This window comes from Puma concolor, chromosome E4, assembly GCF_028749965.1.
Source record: "Puma concolor isolate L17-30 chromosome E4, mPumCon1.1.hap2, whole genome shotgun sequence".
Lineage (NCBI taxonomy): Eukaryota > Metazoa > Chordata > Mammalia > Carnivora > Felidae > Puma > Puma concolor.
Window position 1 is genome coordinate 3,672,550 of NC_141683.1, and position 23,537 is coordinate 3,696,086.

Sequence of the window (23,537 nt, forward strand, 5' to 3'; positions counted from 1 at the left end):
GAAATATTTTATTCCGCAATCAGAACAAAACAAAGTAATAAAGAATGTGTAGACTCCAACAAGAAAAAATAAAGAACTTGACCCCTGAGTAGTCACTGGTTGCATAAGAAATAAGCCCGTGATGCTTCCTCTCCTCCAACTCTGTTAATGCCTTATATCCTCCAGCTTGAGATTTTTCCGGGTCCTCTAATAAGTGTAACACACACACACACACACACACACACACACACACACACACACGACTATCTCCCTCCCCCCCATACTTGCCTGTCTCCTTCCTCCCCCAGTACTTCCCACCACACCAAGATTTTCTATGACCCCGGGAAAGCTGTTTATCAGTTGCCAAAGTAGGAACTGGTGAAGCCCACGTAGTCATAACCAGCAAGGTGTCTTTGGCCTCGCGGGTCCACGTATTCTTGCATATGTGATGCACAGAACTGCACTTGTTCTGGGGTTAGGGCCTGAAACAAAACAGAGATACAGTCCCAGGGATGAAAAACAGCTGACTCCTTGGAGCTGGCGATAGGCCTTGAACCTTAGGGACCACAGAGACTTAGAAGCAGCAGCCAGCCCTGTTCCCACCGCACACCTTCTCCGAAATCTGTAATTTCCCAGGAGTAAGACCAGCCCATCTTTTCAACCAGCCCCGACCCAGAGGCTCCCCTCTCACTTTGACCACACACTTTATCCCATTCCATAAACTTTGGGATAGGAAACAGTTTTCCAAATTGAGTTTCAGGTTTGGAATTGACTGCTACAGTCATTAGAGGATGACTCTACATTTTTAGGCCGAGACGAGACAAAATGAAAGGTGAGTAAAGCAAATGACAAGTTGTGCAGTAGAGTGTCTGAGCCAAGAGGACAAAAGGTGGGTGGGGGAGGGTAGCTGCCAATGGGAGGCTGCCCTGGCCCCAAGTAACCAAGCTCTGGAATACGATGGGAGCACAGCGACCGTGGACGCAACTGCAATCTGACCTGCTTCATGTCGTCTTTGGTAATATAGGCCTTGCCCTCTGCCAGGGCCTGGAAGCCATTCTCTATTTCATCGCTGGACTTGATGTTCTCTGACTCCTTGTCGATCAGGAATGAGGTGTAGTCCTCCAGAGTGATGTAGCCCTTCCTGGGGGACAAATGGGCTCAGCTCTCTGAGAACGTGGGCTGCGATCTCTGTTTTGACCCTGCTTCCCACACCCTTGCAGCTAAGCCAATGCAGCTTCCGTGGCCCCAGCCTCTGCTCCCGGGGGAGCCCTCTGGCCGGATGTCCCTCACAGTCTGCAAGTCTCCACCAGCCCCAGTCCCCAGGCGCTTCAAGCTTTTCAAGTTGAATCGAAGGCCTCAATTTCTGGTCTTGTGGCATCCTTGGCATTGGAAAGAACTAGCACCTTCATGACTGTCTCCACCCCACCCCCACCCCCCATGCACACAACCCCACCCCCGCCAGTTGGGTATCCTAGGACCTTACAGGGAAAGATGCTTCTCTCAAGAACCAGCTGAAATTCATAGATGAAAAGTGAAAAGCAGGAATCAAGCAAATTGCAGGGGCTGTGCCTGAGCTAGAATCAGTGCCATGCACTTTGGAGCTGATCCTACCGAGGCAGAAAAGGCTGCCCAACTCATGTCTATACAGTCTGTGTCTTCCTATTCCCGAGATGAGTTAACAGAGTCATGTTTTATGGATCATTTCACTCTCTGCCCTGGTCTCCAAGCCCCATTCCCTCGGTCTCCTTCCTACCTCCCTGGATCGACGACATCCAGGAACTTCTCAAACTTGGGCTCCGGTTCATCGTCCTCCACCATGGGCAGGTAGTAGTTGAGTCCTCTGAGGCAGGACCGGAAATCTCTGTGACTCAAGCGCCCCGTCAGATTCTCATCAAAATGTCTGAAGAAGAAAACCATTTTATCAAGTTCCATGGAGAACCAGATAAGAACAGAAACGGACAGTTCTTGTGGGACTGGCTGAGGCTTTAACGTGCCACAGGTCATCAGAGGGCTGAGTGGAGAGCTTGCCTGTGTTTCTGCACTATTTTTAACCCGGTGGATGGAGTAAAGACAGTCAAATGGGGAGCATGAGAGAAATTGCATTTTCTCAAGTCCAGGAATTCTCATAGACACATTCAAAGCCGTGACTTGAGGCTCATTAACACGTCTAGATCTTCATTTAAGATCTTACCAAGCCACACTGAGGGGACAAATTTAGTTATTTGGAGATTCATTCTGAATGTGTTGGAAAGCAAAGAACGGGTCAACTATGAAGATCTACTCACTTATAGGTTGTGCTGAACTCCTTCAATGTCTCCTCACTCACACCTATGGTGTCTCTGAAAGGAAAAGCATGAAGTGGCCCATGAAACGAAACGGAAAAACATCAGAAGGCTTGCCATGTGGAAGAGAGGGATGTCGGTGGATAATATGCTATTCAGATCATCTAGTTCAGGGCTTGGCAAACTATGACCCGTGGGCCAAATCTAGCCTGCCATTTGCTTTCGCACAGTTTAATGGGCTATGGAGGGTTCTTTACCTCTTTACGTGGTTGGAAATAATTAAAAGAAGAAGTGTTTCATTCAACATTAAAGTTGCACGAAATTCAAATTTCAGTGTCCATAAATGGAATCTTATTGAAACACGTACAGGCTCATGAATTTGTGGGTTATTAATAGCCCTTTGTCTCTACAACAGCAGAGTGAGTAGTTGCAACAGAAACGACATGGCTCTCCAAGGCTGACGCATTTACAATTGGTCTGTTTACAGGGAAAGTTTGCCAATCCCTTGTCTAGATAATAATGCTGTCATTGTTATCGACACCTCAAGCTGCTTTGACGTAATTAATTTATTTAGAAAAACAAGCGAATTTTGCTCTTCTGGCTCTCCACCTTGACTATTTCTTGCATTCTAGACATCTGAGACAGGCTTTTACAAAAGGGACTGTTTCCTGAAGAGATCGCATAAGAACAAGGGACTCTGAGAACTGAATGACGAATAGCTTCAGGGGGATGGGGCTCTGTCTCCTGTCTCAAAATAGATTCCCATATAAAAAGAAATCGTCATCCTGTGGGGCAGCAGAGAGAGAGGGAGAGAAAGAGAATATTGATTAGTCTGGAGATGGTGTGCCTACTACCTCTGAAGCAGCTCTTTTATAAACAGTACCCCAAACTCTAGCCCTTGGGGCTCACTAAGTTCCTGACACCCAGAACCACCCACACCCTGCCCAGCCCTGGTCACGAGTCCACAGTACTTGGCTTGGATCTGTTGTTCCAGGTTGTGCTGCATCCGCATTCCCAGCTGGTGGAGCTGGTCCCACTGCTGGGCCAGCCCGATGGTGCTGTACTTGATGTCCAGGACCAGAGCCTCTTCTAAGTTGTCTCCCAGATCCTCAATCTTGGTCAGCTGGCGCTTCATGGCCTGAATCTCCTTCTGTTTCCGCTAGAGAAGACCAACAAAAGGAAAGAGCGGTCACACAGGGTAGCTCCGAACCAGGCGATGGTAGAGAAGATTAAGAAGCTGATGGGTTTGGGTTTCCCCGGCCTGCTCCTGAATGATTTTCAGGCACCTTCCTGTCCTCTGTGAAAAATGAACTGCTCAAGAGGTCCACTTCTGTATTCCTCATTTATGCGATGGTGGGAAGGTTAAGTGATGGGACGTCTGTCATTCTGGACATCTGCCATATAGAAGTCTAAGAGTTAGCAGTTACGTGCTGCAGGAGAGAGGAGTAACACTTCCAGGACGCCTCGAGAGATCCTCTGCATTCAATCGTATTATTTTCCCATGTCAAATGACAACAGAAATTGGGGAATGCTCCAGATCGTAGGCCTGGAGCTTCTGTATCTGTTCTCCTTTTTGTTAAGTTTATTTTAAGTTTATACCTCTCTCAAAAATAGAGAGAGAGGAAAAAGAAAGACAAAGAACATGCATGTGCACAGGCACCGGAGAGGAGCAGAGAGGATCTGAAAGATCTGATGGGGACAGAGGATCCGAAATGGGCTCCATGCCGAGAGCAGACAGCCCCACACAGGGCTCAGACCCACGAACCCTGAACCCTGAGATCATGACCTGAGCTGAAGTCACACACTTAACCGACTGAGCCATCCGGGCACCCCGGCTCTCATTCGTAATCATCATCTGAATCATAATGATGTAGGCATTATGAGCTCCATTGTACAGATACAAAAACTCAGGTTCAGACATTGAAGTGAACTGATGTCCTTGTCCGTGAAGTGTCAGTCAATGGTTAGAATGCAAATGGAGGGCAGGGTTGGGACTAGAACCTTAAGCTCTTGACCTTCAGGCCCGGAAATTTACCTAAAAGTACTACTAGGGTTGCCTTTAGGTTCACGTAAAAGTTCTCCTGGTTTTCCTGGCACTCCTTGTAGTTCTGGCAACATCCTCAGCTGATGCTCAACATTACTTACTTTATTTGCTTCCAACTGGGATTCCAGGGTTCCCGTCTCTTTGAGCAAAGACCTAGTTAAGAAGCAGAGGAAAATGTTACTCATAAAATCAGAGGTCAAGGTTTCACCCAGACGGACTGATTCTGACAGCCTACGTTTCTCCACCTCCTTATCTTATTATAATGGCCTCTTCAGAATGAATTTTCACACCAGATTTTCATGAAACCAAACCCTTCTGTCAGCTAGCAAGTTGCTGGACAGATGAGAAGGGAAGGAAGGTCTGTCCTCATTCTTCTGTGCCTGTGAGAAGGCTGCCGTAGTCCCCCTGATTCTTACTCTGGGACATACCCTTAACCTAACAAGGGCAAGTCTCCCCCTCGGGGGGTACAGGGCAGGATGATATACCCTGTACTTCCTTTCCACCCCAAGCTTCCACTTAGGTGCCATCTCAATCTGATGGTGACGATGGCAAAGATGCCCCATGCTGAGTCCTCCGTTTGCCTCCAGAATATAACAGACACATCTATGACAAAACAAACCCGGTAACACAAAATACTGACCCATCCAGAAAATAAGCCCTGGGCGTGGAGGTCGGGAGCAGCGATCAGAAGAGAGAAAAGAGAAACCACGTGTTAACATGGATGACTTCAATGATCTTCTTTCCTCAGATCTAAGAAATATTCTAAATCTTCTGTAACCAGAAAAGAGGAACCTGTTTTGCACTGTCCCCAGAGTCTCGCCCCCTCAGAGGAGCCTCTGTGCGGCTCCTCCTGTCCTGGGATGGAGAAGAGCTCAGGTGTCAGGTGACCATGCGAAGTGTCGGGGACACACTGCTGGGGGTGGGGGTGGGGGTGGGTGGGAGGGACCACACCAGAGGCAGAGGATGATGCACTTTGCTTTCTCTGTCCTCTGTCACCTGAGTTTCGGCCATGACACAGGATTGCTTTCTGCTCATTGTCTGGTTTTTCCTTGCTGGGTTTGTGGGAGCAGTCGGTATATATCACGGACTGTCGAAACCACCACTTTGACCACATTTCTGACCCACCTGCTGGAGACGGCCTACAAACCTTGACATTTATGCTAACGTATTACAACTTCCGAGTCTCTTCTTTTCCAGGTCATTTGCCCCGGAAGATGTGACAAATGTTATTGTCATGTATAGGACATTCTGCATTTAATAAAAGCAGCCCACACCTATTATCTCACTGATTTTCACCACGGCTTCTTTTTAGCGATGGGGCAGCCTGAGAGCTTCATAGCAGGTGTTCACAGTAGGCTCCACCTTTGGTCATGCCCATAAATACACACGTGACCTGGAGCAAGTCAACTCGCCTACTGATCTTCTTCCCACACTTGGGGACAGAGATAATCGAATCGGCTCTGTGCACATTTCAAGGTCTCTCTGAGAGTTAAGGGGGGTGGCGGGTATAGAAGCACTTTGTAAAGTGCCAACATAAGGGACTGCTATGGTTTTTAGACTTTAATCACAGGCAATGGGGGAAAATGAGAGCATCAAGGAGAGAACATGGAAGGCAACACGACGGGCAGTGGCACGAAATTCTCGTTTCTTGCTTTTGCATGGACTGACTTAGAAAACCATCAATTCCAGATGAAAAACACAGACAGGATCTGGTGATTTTAGAACACCATAAATCCTGTAGGACCCCCCCCCTCCCCTACTCTCCTCAGACATGCATTTCACCCCCGTGGTGACACAGGGATCATGGGTTTGGGGACAGCACCACGCACCTGGTCTCCAAGATCCACTGAAGGAAGGCACTGGCATTCTGCTCAAACTCCTGGCACATCTCAAAGTTCTTGACCTGTCTCTCCTCCTCTTTTTGTAGCTCCTGCTCCCGTTCCTAAACCCCGAATCACAGAGAGAAGAGTGAACGCTGAAGACCTCTCTTTGAAGTAAAATAGCTGCTTTGTTGCTATTCTCAGCTGCACATCTTCCCCTGATCTAACCTGTCTTCCAGAAGCATGTAGTACGTGCTCCTATGTCATCCCGCCCTTTCCTCGCCCCCGAAGGAGAAGGAAGCTCCCATCATGCATCTGTAAGACCAAGCCCCGTGACAAATAAGCTAGTAATAAAGGCAAATCATCTTTCTTCTCATTTGTTTTCTGGGTGAAATTTTCATTTAAATGAACATAAAAGGAGCCTTTTAAGGGAAAGCAGCCTTCCTTTAGGGAAAGGTAGTAACGAGAGTTGCCATCTAAAATTGGTGATATTTTCATGAAAATTTTCTGCTAAGCTTTTTAATATCTTCTCCAGTTTCTATGATAAATGTCATTATAGACAGACAAACACAAACACATAAAAAAAAGGCACTTTGGAGGTATGTATAAAATGCGTGCCTTGGATGGGGGAATTCTAAAGACTGTGGACATATATACGAACCTCGTGAACTTTCCATAGCCCATTTTTTTTAAACGTTTTTATTTATTTTTGAGACAAAGAGAGACAGAACATGAGCAGGGGAGGGGCAGAGAGAGAGGGAGACACAGAATCCGAAGCAGGCTCCAGGCTCTGAGCTGTCTGAACAGAGCCCGACGCGGGGCTCGAACTCACGGACCGTGAGCCCTGAGCTGAAGTCGGACGCTTAACCGACAGAGCCGCCCAGGTGCCCCTCCATGGCCCATTTTTACAGCCACCTCCTGGAACTTGTGTTCGCCTCCCTGAATCACTGCTCACCACCCGGAGGCATGAGAGTGTCTGAGCTCTGGGGCGTAGGGCTATACCTTACTGTGGATATATTTCCAACATTTTCTTAGATAGATTCCATTGCTGTCCCAACGTGTTTATTAATAGCGTCCTTTCCTTCTCAAAAGGCCCCCCAACTTGTATACTAAATTAGGTGGTCACGCTCGCCACAGCGAAAGAATGTCTCTGCCGTGTGCCGTTACCTTGATGATGTCATGTAGGTGCTTCCAGACCTTCTCCAGCACCTCCATCGTCAACCAGGTGTAAGGGCTGGAAGGCACGTCTAAGGCCTTAATCTGCTGGTCCAGCTCCAGCAAATAGTTGAAGTCCGACTGGGCCCCCACCAAGGAGGCCAGGAAGGCCTCCTGGTCCTTCTGCAGTTTCCGTATCTCATTCAGGGAAACACAGTGCACAGGCTCTGACAGGTCCTCCTTGGCATTCTCACACCAGTGGTTGAAAGCGGAAGCCTTGTGTGCAAATTCCATGAACAGCTCCTCAGCCTGCAGAAGAAAAAGTCACCTCCATCTTGCCCGATAAAACCCTTCAGCAAAAGAGAAGACTGAGGATATAAAAAAGAAGAACGCCCATCTTCAAATATTAGGCGGGTCAGCAACTGTAGGAGGGCAGAACGGAAACCACCGAGCACCATGTGCTCAGCAGGTGGGCAGGCGAGTTCGAGGCCTGGCGCCCTGGTTGAGAGTAGCCGAGGCCTCCACCGTCTGCACGTAAGGAGGCGGAAGGACTCTTAGCATTGTTTTAACTCCGAGAGTCCGAAAGAAGCGAGGGCCATTTTCAGCCATACAATTTCACAGTTTGTTATTCTGAAGTCTGTGCTCCAGTTCTGCCTGTCACACAGGGAACGTGCAAACATCAGTGTTACATGAATGCATGGATGAACGTTTGAATAAGCAAATCATTTATGGGCTAGGCCAGTCTATCCACACCTCTCTGATGTCTCTTTGTCTGTACTGAGTTCTTTTCCTGCCTTCCTTCTAGAACTTGTTCAGGGCTCAGCTCGTGCTTGAAGCCCCTGCTTAAACCCAGCTCCCACCCTCTGGTCTGTACCCTTACTCCTAGGTTACTGTCTGGCGTTCTCCATATGCTCTCAATGACTCTGAATTCTCCGAATTTCTGAACAACAGAAATAGCATGGATTGTTCCAAACACTGGTGATCAAAACTAGTTTTGGATTTAAAATGTATCATAGATTTGGGGCACCTGGGTGGCTCATTCAGTTGGCCATCCAACCCTTGATTTCGGCTCAGATCATGATCTCGCATTGTGGGATCAAGCCCCATGTCCAGCTCTGTGCTGACAGAGTGGAGCCTGCTTGGGATTTTCTCTCACTCCCTCTGCCCCTCCTGCATGCTCTCTCTCTCTCTCTCCTTCCTCTAAAATACCCACATACATACATACATACTCAGCAGTTTATACTTCCCAAGAGATTTATCTTAAGCAAATATGAAAATGAGTTTTCATCCCCAAATATGTTGGTTTAAAGAGGAAAAAATTGGCCTAAATGGAAGGGAGATTACGAAGGTACTACACCATTACATCTTAAACTGTACTCATTTGGGCAATGTATATGCTAAAAATAGACCAGTACAGAGAAATTGACTTGGTTCCTATACAGGAAATAAAAAAAAACCTATGAAGTATTTCGTATTATTTTTGTAATATTATGGATCACCTGAGTATTTTACAAAGATTTTATAATCAGAAAATAAAATAGCAAATCTCTTTGCAGTTCAAAAATTAAGCTAAATAGAATCAGAAGGTAAAGCATCTTTCTATCTAGAATGCATATATGTGTGTAAAGTTGCCCCCAAATTGATTTAATTTTTCACTTAAGATTTATTTCTGTAGGTTCCATACCAACAGAGTAGTTAGCTAAGCATCCAGACTGACTGATTTTTGTCCATGCGTCTGTTTCCTAATTCCCCTGCCTGCCTTAACTTGCTGCCCGGTATAATACTTATGGCCTAGGAGTGCTCAGTAATGTCACTGACCATCCTGACTTCCTTTTATTATTGGTATTTTTTATGATCAACATCCAATACCTTAGCAGCCACCACTAGAAAGGACATTCTCATCACTTATACCTACATAGAACTTAGTGGTTTGCACTGCATTTTCAGATCCATTATCTCTTAATAGTCATAACAGACCAGCAGGAAACAGTCGTAACATGATCCAATTTCATAAATGGAGGAATCAAGGCTCAGAGACGTTAAGGGACATATACAAGGTCTCCCAGCCAAGAAAGATCAACACAAGGTGGGAACTCAGGTTTTACTGGTTGAGTGCTCCTTGTGTCTGGGCTAGAGAAAAGCCCAAGGACAGCCTTACCTCCCGCCTGTCACTTTAGTTCTTTCAAACACTAGGACCTTTCACCCTTTGACCCACCTACTTCTTCCACTACATGTGCCTGGCTTCTCTCTCAAGTCAGCTGGACAACTGACAAGTCAGTTTTAAAAGAAACAAACAAACAAACAAACAAAAAACACAACCTATCAATCTAAAAAAAAAACCCAATAACTTCTTGTTCAGTAAGAATGCCAGGGCGCCCAGGTGGCTCAGTCGGTTAAGTGTCCGACTTCGGCTCAGGTCATGATCTCATGGCTGGTGGGTTCGAGCCCTGCATCGGGCTCTGTGCTGATGGCTCGGAGCCTGGAGCCTGCTTTGGATTCTGTACCTCCCTCTCTCTCTCTCTCTCTCTCTGTCCCTTCCCTGCTCATACTCTGTCTCTCCGTCTCTTAAATAAACATTAAAAAAACTAACAAAAAATTAAAAAAATAAGAACGCCTTTCTGATCCTTTCCATGCAGTCACTCAAATGTCTCTAGATTACCCAAACAGGGTTTCCAGTATCTATTTCTGGATTCCATGGCTAATAGAATATACAGATAGTGGACGACTGATTATGGCTCATCTCTCTCTCTCTCTCTCTTTTTTTTTTTTTTACCTTCTTTAGGGGAAGCTGCTTCTCCAGCAAGTTCTGTCTGTGGGCTGCAGAGGCTTCCAGCAGCTCCCCCCAGCGCCTCAGCAGGGCAGCATGGCGCTCCTCAATGGCTTTGGTCTGGCTGTGCTGAGCGGCCACCAGCTGGTCCTTCAGGTCAGTTATCTCCGACAGCCTGTCTTGCTGGAAGCTCTGAAGGCTGGCGTCCAGCGTGTCCTGGGAAAGACCCAGACAGAAGCTGTGAGTGGAGATACAACCCAGATTCCTGGGGCCAGTCACACCTGGGTTCTACCAGATCTTTTATCATGGACAAGACAAGGTCTAGGAAAGGATTAGAGTGATGACCAAGCAGAAGGAGACGTAACTTCGAGACTTAGGTGAATGTCTGTGGTTGGAAGTATGGCTGAGTTTGAGTGGATGTATGTTTTATAACCAGACCTTAGGGTAGGTGTAATATTAACATTAAGGGAATACGGGAGCATGGGACGATCTTCTGCATTTTTTGAGTCAAAACTAAATGCTTCCTCCAGCTCGCATCCTTTCTAAGACTCTTTTGCATCCTCTGTTAGGTTTTGTGCTCTGATTGGTAGCACACAGCACACTATCAGAGATCTTGGAGGTATACACACCGACAACAGACCTCTTGTGGGGCTCAGTTAGATCACGATTCATGGTGTGTGTGTGTGTGTGTGTGTGTGTGTGTGTGTGTGTGTGTGTGCGTGGTGTTGAAATCAACATCACAAAGTTCTGGATACTGAACTTCCAGATTTAATAGGGTGGCTTGCATATGATTAATTCTCCCTTTGAGAATAACTATAACTGCTGGATAAAAGCACAAAACATCAGCTGTTTGAAAGAGAGCAGAATGCAACTCAGGTAACGACACCTCAAAGGATCAAAATTCTAGAGCAGAGGAAACAGTATTAAGGTCAGAGTAATATTCTCTGTCACCTTTCCCTATGACGTGCAGGCCGCACAGGCCAAGAGGTTGAGGGCAATGCAGCTGCTCCGAGCTCTTGATAATCTCAGGAGGCTAAAGAGACAGTTTCTGGGGAATTGGGCAGCCAGGGTGGAAAAAGAACTACAGAAAAATAGGTTCGATATTCTGTCTGTTTTCTCCTCCAGGCGTCTACAGATTCCGAAACTGCACAGGCCAGGAGTCCTAGAAGCCCAGCAGAAACAGTAGCAAAAAGTCAAAGATGCTAAGTAGGCTCCTTGCTAATCTCACAGCGCTGAGTTGAAAACACAAAGAGGGAAGCCCCCCTGAAAGGCGTTTAGTTAAACCCTTGAAAGGCCTGAGTAAGAGCCAATGAAAAAAAGGCAAGTCCCCACCCCCCAAAACAAAATTATGTCTCGTATCATTTCAGTCCCTGACCAAAAAGTAGGGGTTAGATGGGGGATGGAAGAGTTAAATCATAAACATAAGTAAATATTCATCAGTTACATTACTTTAAATGTATATAGACTCGGGGTGCCTGGGTGGCTCAGTCGGTTGGGCGTCTGATTTCGGCTCAGGTCATGATCTCATGGCTCGTGGACTCAAGCCCCCCATCAGACCCTGTGCTGCCAGCTCGGAGCCCGGAGCCTGCTTCGGATCCTGTGTCTCCCTCTCTCTCTTCCCCTCCCTCGCTCACGCTCTGTCTCTGTCTCTTTCTCAACAATAAATAAACATTACAAAAATTTCAAATGTAAATAGACTCACCCCTTCCAACAAAATGATCAAATTAGATAAATGTGTGTATAAATTATAAATTAGATAAATGATGTGTGTATAAATAAAATGGAATATTATTCAGCCGCCAGATGGAAGGGAATCCCGCCATTTGTGACAATTTGGATGAAACTTGAGAGCATACGTTAAGTGAAATAAGCTAGACAGACAAAGACAAATACCACTTGATATCACTCACAAGTAGAATACAGAAGAGCTGGACTTAGAGAAACAGAGCAGACAGGTAGTTGCCATGGGCTGGAGGGTGGGGAAGATGGGAGATACTGGACATAGGATACAAACTTCCAACTAAATGATTGACTAGTTCTGGGCATCTCACGTAGAACACGATGATTACAGCTAATACTCCTGTATTATACACCTAAAACTTGTTAAGAGAGTAGATCTGAAATGTTCTCAGAAGAGGCAATTATGTGATGGGAGGCAGGTGTCAGCTACAAGGCTAATCATTTTGCATTCTATACATGTATCAATTAAACAACAAAAATTATAAAATATACACACATAAATGTAAAAAAGAAAACAACCAAAGGATAGAAATATGGACTGCAAACACTAAACAAACAAACAAAAAAACACTGGTACTCTAGATTGTGAAAAAGTAGACTTTAAATCAAGAAATGTTATTAGAAAGAACATTTCATAATAAAAAGGATTCAGTTCATCAAGATGACTCATAATTCTAAATGTCAACACAACCTTTAACTTAGCTTCAGAATATATAGAAATAATGGAGCATTTAAGCAACACGATTCACAACCAAAACCTGACAGGTAACAAAAAACACTGCAAAGTACACATTCTTTTCAACTGGACATAGACTATTCACCAAAACAGACTACTTTCTGGATGTAAACCAAGCTTCTAAAATAATAGAGGGTGTGTTTTTAAAACAAAGTAGAATTAGACAAGATATAAATGTCAAAAAAGATAGTAAGAACATTTCCAAGTGTTGGGAAATTCAGCAAAATACAATATGGGATAACCAATGGGTTAAATAAGAAATTAGAAATGACAGAAGCATTTTAACTGAGTGAAAATAACAAAAGTAACATATGAAATTGTGAGGTGCTGCTAAAACTTTACTTACAGGGAAATTCATATCCTTATATCAAAATATTAGAAAAGGAGTGGCTAAATATTTGATAATCTAAATAAATATCCACCTTGAGAATTTTTTAAGAAAGAAGTTAATCCCAAGGAAAGAAAAAGAAAATGAGAAAGATATAAAAAGGTATGAGTGGGATAATATCCAAAGATATAACAGAGAACAATAAAAAAAACCCCCTAAAGCTGGTTCTCTGATAAAAATGATGCACACCCAGCAGCAGCAAGACTGAGGGGAGGGAGAGAGAGAAAAAAACTAGCAAATTATGCATATGGGGAAGAAAAAGAGGAACAATATTGCAGGTCCCACAGACAGTAAAACCACAGAATTGGGGAATGGAATAATCCTAGTGTTCAGCTTCCGTGCACGTGGGCTGTGGTCACCATGGGCACCTGCCCACGAGCAGCCCTGTCCTTACCTGCTTTGCCAGGAGAGCAAGTGATGCAGTGAGGTCTGTATCATTGCCATTGGTCTTCAGACTTGCTTCCTTCTCAGCTAGAGAGCAAAGACGATTAATTAGAGGGGAAACACGGTTGCTCTTGAGTCAGCTTTGGTAAGGAGAAAAGGAATATTCCCTACAAGCCATTAGAGAGCCTCCTGACTCCGGGAGTGAGTCATTTATTGGAATATGGGAGCAGTGGGGGGCTGATGGGTGGTTTGTCTGGACTTATGCAGTGCAGCCCTGACTGAAGCTGAGCTGGGACCAACACTTCTGGGTTGTTTGGAAGACAAAGGAAAATTGCAGATCAGGCATGAGTTAAAAACAATCAAACACGCTATTTTTTTTTAGAATGTTCTGCTATAGCTCTGCCCTTCTGAATATCACATGCGAAATCACCAATTCCCCAAAAATGTGTTTTATGGAATTCTGGTCCTCAGTCACCCCTCAGCATGTTTTTGTGTGTGTGTGTGTGGGGGGGGGGGGGAGGGATGAATGTGCATATGTGTGTGTGTGTGTGTGTGTGTGTGTGTGTGTGTGTGTGTATGCACACATGCATGCACATGTGAGTGTAACTATGTCCAGAAAGGGTAGGAGTGAGTGATGAGGGAGCATCTCTTTTCTCACCGGAAGTGAGAAAACTGCAGAATCTTTCTACCGATGGAATTTACCAGCATTTCTCACACCCAAGGACCTTGGCCTTCACATGCCATACCTATCCAGGCCTCCACCACATCAGCCTTCCAGTTGAACTGCTGAAAGTCATAATCATCTTCCAATTGCAACTTCCAAACAGCCATCGCCTTAGCCAGAGAAGGGATCTTTTCGGTCAGAGACTGAATCTTGGTGGCTACCTTCTCCGTGTGCTGACTTTTCTCCTGAGACACCAAGATGGAGAAGAGAAGGAACAGATACACATTGGCGGATGTCCATGGCTAGAAGTTGAATTCTTTAGTATGATAAAAAGGTGGCATCTCTCTCATTACAAATACGTAACTATTCTCCTCTGGGTCGACTGCAGTTATCGTATTAATTGTATTTTTCATCCGTGCTGGGATGGTTACTTCCACTCTAGCATTAAGGAGATCTTCTTGTGTGGGGCCACATGAGTGTGACTTTCTTAGCTGGAGTCCCCTCTGTTTAAGGATCTTTGTATAGTACTTAGATCAGTGAGAGTTTATAAAAACAAGCATTTGTACCAAAGAATGATTCTCAAATTACAAAGGGGTTTCACTGTGGTCCTCTTTGCTAAAGGCGCACAAAGAACTTCTTTATGTTTTTACAATACTCTATAACCAAAGCATGCGATAAGATGTTTATAAATGTCTTACAGTGAGTAAGAGGGTCAACAGGGGATTTAAGGAAATCTGAGAGATATGCCTGTAAGAACTAGAAACAAGAATTTCCAAAAAACAGCGACTGAAGAGATAATTATGTGCTCAGAACAAAAATAAGATAGCTAGGAAGAGATTATTAAAATTCAATGTATGGGGGCACCTGGGTGGCTCAGTCGGTTGGGCGTCCGACTTCGGCTCAGGTCATGATCTCACCGTTTGGGAGTCTGAGCCCCACGTCAGGCTCTGTGCTGACAGCTTGGAGCCTGGAGCCTGCTCTGGGTTCTGTGTCTCCCTCTCTCTCTGCCCCTCCCCCACTTGTGCTCTGTCTCTCTCTATCAAAAATAAATAAACGTAAAAATATTAAAAACATAAAATAAAATAAAATTCAGCGTATGGTTTTAGCACAGCTCGTGATTCTGTATTTGGACCAATCCCTTTTGGAAAATGATCTTGGCCTGGAATCCCTGAAGTATTCACCTTATTTAAAATATCTTCTCCTTGAGCACACACATCTTGCACTCGGGTCTCATGGACAGCAAAGTCATTTTCCAATGCTTCGTGCTTCTTTAGCAAGCTCTGTGGAAATGAGTCCGTGAGAATCGACACATCCAAGCCTGGACAATCTAACCCACCCATATTCTGACTCCCGATGATGCAACTCACAGGAACGATTTGGCTACGCTAGGGGGGCGTCCACTTTTTCCTGCACAGTGCCACTAAATGCCTCCCCTAAAGCTCTCCACTTGCCAAAAAGGGCAATCCTACCAGAAAAGAAAGAAGTAAAAGAATACAGTGACACTGTTTCTAACTTACTAGGGTGAACGTAAGCTTTTCTGGACTTTGGAATGAGAGTGTTGGTCAAGGGAATACACACGGATTCCTCCATTTTGAAATGTACATAATTCCATGAAATGCTGTATCTCACAGAAAAAGAATAAGTATCATCCTATATTAAGAGTGGGCATAAAGGCAGGTAAAGAAGGCGCTGAGCTGTTTTGAATCTCAGTCTCGAACTTCTCTGGGTCTAACTGCTGCTGGTAGGATGGGGAAAGGAGTGTGGACAAAGCCCAGAAGCAGTGAGTCTCCTCCTTCTTTGTATTCTCCCGAGTGTTTTCCAGACAAGGCAGCCCTGCCCACCACCACCCTCCATCCACGAGGGCCTGGGCTGACTCGGCTGCCTCCTCCTGGTCCTGTCCCCAAAGCACCCTGCCCACTTCTCCTTCTATACCACACACTAGCCTGGGCCACAGGAAGAAATGGATTTTGTGTGACTAACACGCTTTTTAACTGCCACATTTTGCAAACAAAAGAATTTCAGGATACAAGGTGTTCTTAGGCATGGTTATTTCTTTAAATACAAGATGCACTACATGATATTGGATGACTATATATTTCATCTTTATGCAGAAACTGTACATGGAGATTGGATACTGATCCACAATATAAGATAGACTGATTTAGCCGTGTTTTACGTACACACAATATATGAAATAAAGTCTCTTTAACCCCATCTCCTTCTGTTTCCAATCTCTTTTCTGTGCTTCCCCTTGGACACTCTGGACAGCTCGGGTGCCTCACATCTAATTCATGCTTCTTTAAATAAAGTCTAGGTGTCCCCTCCTTCAAATTTATTCCTAAGTCCTAAGTAGCCTCCTCAATGTTGTGTTAAAAGTTGATAAGGCCAAAGCTTAAAACTTCACTTTAAATATATCTTTTATGGTTCTTGTAGTTGTAAGAAGTTGATCAGAAATATCTTCTCTTCTCCTCACATGTTAAACAAAGAGAGAATATGAGATTGGGGTCAGGAAATCTAAATCCAACGACAGGTAGGCAACTCTCTTTTCTTATATTTGCCAATCTATACGGGTCCAAGAACCCCCAAACTCAGAGGACCAATTGTTTTCTTGATACAAGATGACACAGAATGGCTAGGTGGATAGGTATCTTAAGGTAATGGTGAAGATTATTAGCAATAAATCCTCATAAAGATCTATTCCTGGAATTTGTATGTTACTGCAAAGACTTTTCATTAAAACGAGTCTTTGAATGTGATGGTCTAAGTGTACCTATCGAAAGATCAAGATTGGCTGAATGGCTTTAAAAATGTGACCCAGCTATATGTGGTCTACAAAAGCCGCACTTCAAATAGAACAGCATGAGTGGGCGTGAAAGTGACAGGCTGGCCGGGAGGGACACCTGCAGAACAAAGAGCCACTGGACAGTCACAGGCACAAAGATGAACCGCACCCGATGCCTCATCTCAGACGACAGTGAACTCAAAACAGCTAATGGACCTAAAATGAACACGTAAATCTCTAAAGTTCTAGAAAAAGACATAGCGGCTTTTCATGATCTTGGGCGAGGCCAAAAGTTTGCATTTTTGACACAGAAGCACAGAAGGTCAACAGTTAAAGGAAACAAACATTACGCTGAAGAAAATAAGGCAGCAAATAAGCACACAAAAAATTAGCCATTAGGGAAATGAATATTGAAACCACAAGGAGATACACCACACTCCTATCAGATTGTGTAAAATTAAAAAAATGGTGACAGTACCAACTCTTGGCAAGAATGTGCTAGAAGGCGCCATCACTCACGTGCTGCCAGCGAGTGGGTAAGACGGTACGGCCGCTCTGGAAACAGTTGAACACTTTTATATTTTTATGCATACATACTTTTTTTTACAGAACCAAATATGCAGTGATCCTACAGCAATTGGATTCCTGGACATTTATGCCCAAGGAAGGAAGACTCACGTTTACATGGAAGCCCCTGCATGGATATCAATAGCAGCTTTACTCATAACAGCTCCAAAGTGGAAATGACCCAGACACCCTTCAACAGGTGACATCCACACCATGACATACCACCCGGCAATAGCACTGAATGAACTGTTGTCACACACAGCCTGAGCGAGTCACCAGGGAACAACGCTGTGCGAGAGGCCAACTGCCCAAAGTTACGGACTGTATGAGTTCATCTATACAACATTCTTCATACGTCCAAAATTACAGAGGTGTAGAGTAGATTAGGGGTTGCCTGGGGTTAAGGGGGGGCAGAGGGAGGAGGGTGTTCTGCAAGATGGTGATGGTGACTGCTGCCTCTTGACTCTGTCAGTGTCGAAGTGCTGGCAGGTGTTACCACGGGAGGAAACTGAGTAAAGTGCACATAGGACCTCTCTGTATTACTTCTTACAACTGCATGGGTACCTACAGTTCTCAAAACGTAAGGTTTGATTTTGAAAAGCAAAGCCTTGGGAATGTTTGATACGAAAGCTTAAACCACTCATACATGTGCAGTGTGTGCACATGTCCCAGAAGACGTTTCAAATGAGAGGAGTTAGTGGTGGGGATTTCATGCCACGTGCAGGTTTTAAGTTTTCCATCGCCAGTGTGAGCCTTCCCTTATGTCATCACATAAGAGTGAATGAATCTCCACAGAGACTTCTTGGTAAATCCCTAAGTTTTAAGGCTACTAGGCGGAGACCTCAAGGTCCCAAGAATATCATTATCTTATGATCACCTTCTCAAAAGCTCTAAAACTCCACCTTAACTCAAGATCACATGGACCACTTGGTCATTTCTTTATTGGAAAACTCAATACTGTATTCACAAGGGTGTCTCTAAGTTGTAGAACTAGTCTACCTGCCAGGTCGCCCTTCTAAAATTTGATTTTCTGGAAAATGCAACCAGTGGCCAGGCATGAGAATGTTTCCAATTAAGCGTAACATTAGTATTTGGGAGAATCTTTAGGAAACCTACCTCTGTGAGGGAAGGCCTGTAAGCATGAAGGACTGAACTCATGAATCATGGGATTGAGACTTGAGTCCTGTCTTCACACCCGATTGATTCTGTGATCTTGGGCAAGTTGCTTGCATCCTCAGACCTTGATTTTTCATATTTAAAATTGGCAGGAGTACCCATATTTCCGTCATCGTTTCCTCCCACCAGGAGAACGATTCTTTTCATGGATGAAAATGTTGACTACTTAAGAAAAGATTTAAATCAGGGGCATCTGGGTGGCTCAGTCGGTTGAGCGTCCGACTGGATTTTCTGCTCGGCTCATGATCTCACAGTTCATGAGATTGAGCCCTGCGTTGGGCTTTGTGCTGACAGCATAGAGCCTGCTTGGGACTCTGTCTCTGTCTCTCTCAAAATAAATAAATATGCTTTCTAAAAAAGAAAGAAAATATTCAAATCCAAGGGAAGAAAATCGATCGTTCAGCCTGTTACTCACCTGAGTAGCGGCCAGTGTGTCCCCAGAACCCCCTCGGGCAACCATAGCTTCCTTTTCACTGATCCAAGCTTCTTCCTCCTCAGCATTCTCCATGAACTTCAGGTATTCTAGGGATTCTTCCAGTCGGAGCCCTCTGCAACAGGGCAGTGAACCCCAGTGAGGATGGGGAGAAGCCAGCACGCGGGGGACTATACTGAGCAGCACAGCCGCACGAGGCAGACGCACAGGACAATCTGATCTGAGCTCCTGTGAACAGGGGGAGGCCCTGACCCCAGAAGTCCTGTTCTGTGGCATCTCCTGCTCCCTGGGAGTCTTTGCTGCTGGCAGAGAGCCTCGTCCACACATGAGTGCCCAGCTGGAGAACAGCGTCAGTGAGCTAAGGTCTCTTTCTATTCTGTGTGCTGCCTCTTATATAGTGAAGGCACCACAAAAAGCTAGATGTTTCCTTCTACTCCCCAGCAAGACACATCTTCCTACCGCCAACAGGTATGGAATTATAGGCAGAAATTATTTGCTTTGGCCATCTGGCTACAAGGGAGGAAATCTACCCCTCGTTCTTTGCTTCCTAGGGGCTGCACATAGGGCCAAGCCTGGGAGCGGGGTGGGTCATACAAAGTAAAACAGACCCGGGGGCCACGGCCCGGTGAGAAGGATGGCTGGCATGCGGGGACAACCACGATAGCCGTGAGCGCAGGAGCCGGCGGGTGGCGAGGCCGTGGCGGTGGCAGCCGCCTGGCCTCTTCCCCGGGGCAAAAGGGGGCAAGCTGAGTGGAACACTGACATCTGGACAGGGACTTTGAAGATCAACAGAGACGGGGAGCTGGGGAGAGCAGCCAATGCTAAGCCCAATACCAACAATCCAGGAAGACAACGGCCTCCGTCCGATCCCCAACTCACCGAGTGCTGGCCAACTCTTTGAGCTTCTCCCATTGTTGAAAAAGATGAGTCAGGCGCTCCTGGATCTCCTCTCGCCCCACAGCAGCCTTGTCTCCCAGCCTCTCTGCCGCATCCAGAATGTTCTGAAGGACACACCCCCATGTCACACTCCTCCACGGTCTCTCTCTCCCTCTGTCTCCATTTAGTCATCGTTCCCCCCAACGAGGTACCCAGCCCTTCCAACCCTCCACATCATTTACAATCTCCAGTGCTCGCACCAGGCTACACTCCATGACCTGCTTTCTGGATTATTCACGGTCGCAGGGTGACCCTGCTGCCGAGCCGGACCCAGACTTGTCTCCTTCCCTTATGGCTCGGCTCAAGTACAGTTTTCCCAGAGGTCCCAGCCTGCATCCTAACACCAGCAACAGTGCGTGGGGTGTTGAAAGTGCCCCTTCCAGGGGAAAACATGGGTCTCCGCACAGACCCCTTCTGTCCCCAGGGGGCAACAGGCAGAGGAGGGAAGAACACGTGTGAACTCCATGCCCAGCTCTCCGTGCGCCCGCAGGCCACCTCCGCGTGAGGCAGCCTCATCCCGCTTGTCTGCGGCACGAGGGAGGGCTTGAGATCGCCTCCACTCTTCCTACCTGGACGGTGGGTTCGTGTGCCTGCAGCTCCCCTGCCAGGCGCTTGTGCTTCCTCAGCAGGTTCTGAACGCCCTGCAGGTCCCTGCCGTAGTCCTGGGAGCTCACTCGTAACAGCTTCTCCCTGGGACCAAGGAAGGAAACCCCAAATGCAGTTTGGACGTGTGAGGCCATCCGAGAGCGAGGGTTTTCTACGAGTGGGCGTGTGGCTGGGGGGTGAGGAGGCGGTAAATTCCGGTAACCACAAAGGTATTTGGTGCCAGAGGCTTTCTGCCAAGCTCCTGGCTTAATCCAAACACCAAGGAAAGTAACATACTGGGGGCGCCTGGGGGGCTCGGTTGGTTAAGTGTCCGACTCTCTTGATTTCGGCTCAGGTCATGATCTCATGGTTCGTGAGATCAAGCATCTGACTCTGTGCTGACAGGGCAGAGTCTGCTTGGGATCCTCTCTCTCTCTCTCTCTCTCTCTCTCTCCCCTCTCCCCGCTTGTGTGCTGTCTCTCAAAAGAAGTAAATAAACATTAAAAAAATAACGTACTGATCCCCACCGTACCCACAGCTGTAAGAGCCTTCCCTTTCATTCCCTTGCCTGCCTACTGGCACACCTTTTCTTCTTTGCTCAAGAACATACACTAATGATTGGTTTTCAAAAACATTAATACACACATATCAATGAAGCCATGCACATACCTGACTTTCATGGCTTTATTATTTTTGTCTACTAATATCAATAGTGACTTAGGTAGAATGGGTGCAAAAAGTTGATACTACAGGAGTCATGGCAGTTGGATTGCTTCCAAGTGAACAATGTTTGAACATCGCCGCAAAGCACAAGACAGGGCTACGTAGACAAGATCATATTATCTCATTGCTTCTAAAGTTTTCTAAGATGTCCTCCATGCTGCCCTATATACAACACTTCCCTCTAAGTCATTGATTACCAGCGAGAATCAGCAGGTTTGTACGAGAGGAGCACGAGGAGGCAGGTTAAATGGGAAGTCGGGAAAATAATTTGATTTACTAAGATTTCCCCAAGTGTACCTTTTACAATGAAAGCAGAGTTAGTAACGAACCCATGGCAGGTCCTGTGTCCAGTTCAGTGGCATCTTCGAGTCACAGGATAAATGGGGAATAAGGACAAGGATGTCGCCAGCTGAGTAAGCTGTAAAGGCCCAGCTGTCTCATTCTGACATCGCACACACTGTGAGCCCTCTAGAACAAACACACAAGGTTTCTTAATTTTGTTCCCAGAGTGTACGTGAATTGCTCCCTACTTCTCCAAGCCTGTCTCCTTCAGCCTGCATCCAGTGAGGGAATTTGAGAAAAAGAAAACCAGTGTTAAATTTAGGCTAAGGCAGACATGATTAAGAAGTACTATCAACTTTGAGAAACAATGACGCGTTTCGTTTCAGCAGCAAATAGGAACCTGTTTAACAGATCATCTATTCTCCTGGATCATTCACACAGTGTGAGTTGGTAGTACATACTCTATCCACGATTCCTCATCGTCTAGATCCTGGAAGAACTGGAACAAGGCATAGGCCTCTTTCAGCGTCTCGTGGTGTGCAGCCGCTAAGTTCCGGACATTCAGGAAGCGTTCGTTGACATTATCCCTTTGCTCCACAATCTGGTCAACGTTGAAAGTCCCACTGGAGAGCAGATGCGTTGCTGATTCATTCAGGTCCTTGAGAGCATCCTAGAAAGTGCAGGGGTGCTCAGTGAACGGAACCCCACAGGCTTTGAGTACATTCTGGATTTCAACTACCACTGGTTCGTGTTCGAGGACTGGGTGGAACAGATTGCTTTTGAAGATAATTTGATGATACGCCCTTTTAACTCGGATGGGATAAGGGTAAAGACAGTAACAAGACTATATTCCTTAAACCTCACATTTTGCCTGGTGGTGTTCTGCCTTGCATTTTCCTCCTCTCCCCAACTGGAAAATGAGTGTGAGTGAGTGTGTCTCCAAAGAGGACTGTCCTCTTCACGGTAGTCCTGGATTTGGCAGATGTATCCATAGGAGTATTCAAGAACAGCTACGCGACCATAACGTTCCTAGGCTGGCCACATCGGGAATACACCCAGCCTGTTCTGCCTGTTTTTCTGCCCTTCTAGCGATGTCGATGTCGTGGGGGAATATCATCGGGTCCTAAAGATCTGGACTTAGAAAGCATTTGACTTCTTGCCCTTCCTGTGCATATCTCTGCCGCGAAATAAAATCGATAATATAAAATTCTTCAGTATGAGCAGTGTCCTGGTGGCTCAGTCGGCCAAGCTTCCGACATCGGCTCAGGTCCTGATCTCACAGTCCGTGGGTTTGAGCCCCACGTTGGGCTCTGTGCTGACAACTCAGAGCCTGAAGCCCCTTTCGGATTCAATCTCTCTCTCTCTCTCTCTCTCTCTCTCTCTGCCCCTCCCCCTCCACGCCCTGTCTCTCTCTCCTTCAAAAATAAACATTAAAATTTTTTAAATTCTTCAGTATGAAATTAATACCTGCCAACCTGTTTATCATTGCTCCCAAGACATGTATCTGCTTGATACTGGAATGCACTGGAATTCTCCATGGAAATTCCAGAGCGCATATTTAATTCAACTTCATTGCACCTGATGTCTCCTTCTCATCTTTTTGCCCTCCATAATTATGTAAAATAAACTTGCAGTTTCTTTCCAAGACAGATCGGATATGAGCTTTGGAAGATAGTGAGTTTATATGCGTGCATCGTTCAAAGGTAGACACGATAACTTTAGGCCCCTCTTTCTGGAGCCTTAGAGTCTACAGTTGCATGATCATTGGTTAGCAGTGATCATTGCCACAGCTCTGCAGCTCATGAATTTGACCTGACGGTAACGACTGCTGGCTGAGGACACCAGTCAGTTTTGGTCAGGTTTGCCAAGAAAGCGTTCCCCAACGGCCTCCTGAGATGAGGGAAGAAAGCCAGAAGCATTTGCATTCAGCCAACAGGACTGAGATTCCAACACCACCTACCTCTCGGGCCGACATCTCCGTTTCCAACAGCTGATGTTTCTTGAGCAAGTTTCCGGCCGAAGCCAAATCCCTGGCCTGATCTTTCATGGCCAGCAGTGTCTCTGCCTGGAAATAAAGGGATATGCAGCGAAGCT

The 23,537-nt window shown here is 45.9% G+C and overlaps 1 protein-coding gene across 2 annotated transcripts in view; it reads right to left on the reverse strand.

The window, feature by feature from the left end:
• Positions 1–230: 230 nt before the first annotated feature.
• SPTA1 (spectrin alpha, erythrocytic 1) overlaps positions 231–23,537 on the reverse strand; it is a 65,011-nt gene continuing 41,704 nt past the window's right edge. Inside the window, exons 35-52 of one of the 2 annotated variants that reach the window (XM_086694277.1) lie at positions 23,404–23,508; positions 21,905–22,113; positions 20,423–20,543; positions 19,797–19,918; positions 18,900–19,032; positions 15,141–15,239; positions 14,042–14,204; positions 13,306–13,382; positions 10,054–10,263; positions 7,293–7,589; positions 6,135–6,247; positions 4,946–4,963; positions 4,407–4,458; positions 3,233–3,420; positions 2,265–2,318; positions 1,733–1,879; positions 976–1,120; positions 231–461 (exon numbers count right to left, since the gene is read on the reverse strand). In XM_086694277.1, coding sequence (XP_086550403.1) covers positions 336–461; positions 976–1,120; positions 1,733–1,879; positions 2,265–2,318; positions 3,233–3,420; positions 4,407–4,458; positions 4,946–4,963; positions 6,135–6,247; positions 7,293–7,589; positions 10,054–10,263; positions 13,306–13,382; positions 14,042–14,204; positions 15,141–15,239; positions 18,900–19,032; positions 19,797–19,918; positions 20,423–20,543; positions 21,905–22,113; positions 23,404–23,508 — 2,379 coding nt within the window. In that variant the 3' untranslated portion in view covers positions 231–335. The remainder of the gene's footprint in view (positions 462–975; positions 1,121–1,732; positions 1,880–2,264; positions 2,319–3,232; positions 3,421–4,406; positions 4,459–4,945; positions 4,964–6,134; positions 6,248–7,292; positions 7,590–10,053; positions 10,264–13,305; positions 13,383–14,041; positions 14,205–15,140; positions 15,240–18,899; positions 19,033–19,796; positions 19,919–20,422; positions 20,544–21,904; positions 22,114–23,403; positions 23,509–23,537) is intronic. The other variant, XM_086694278.1, reaches the window with a different exon arrangement.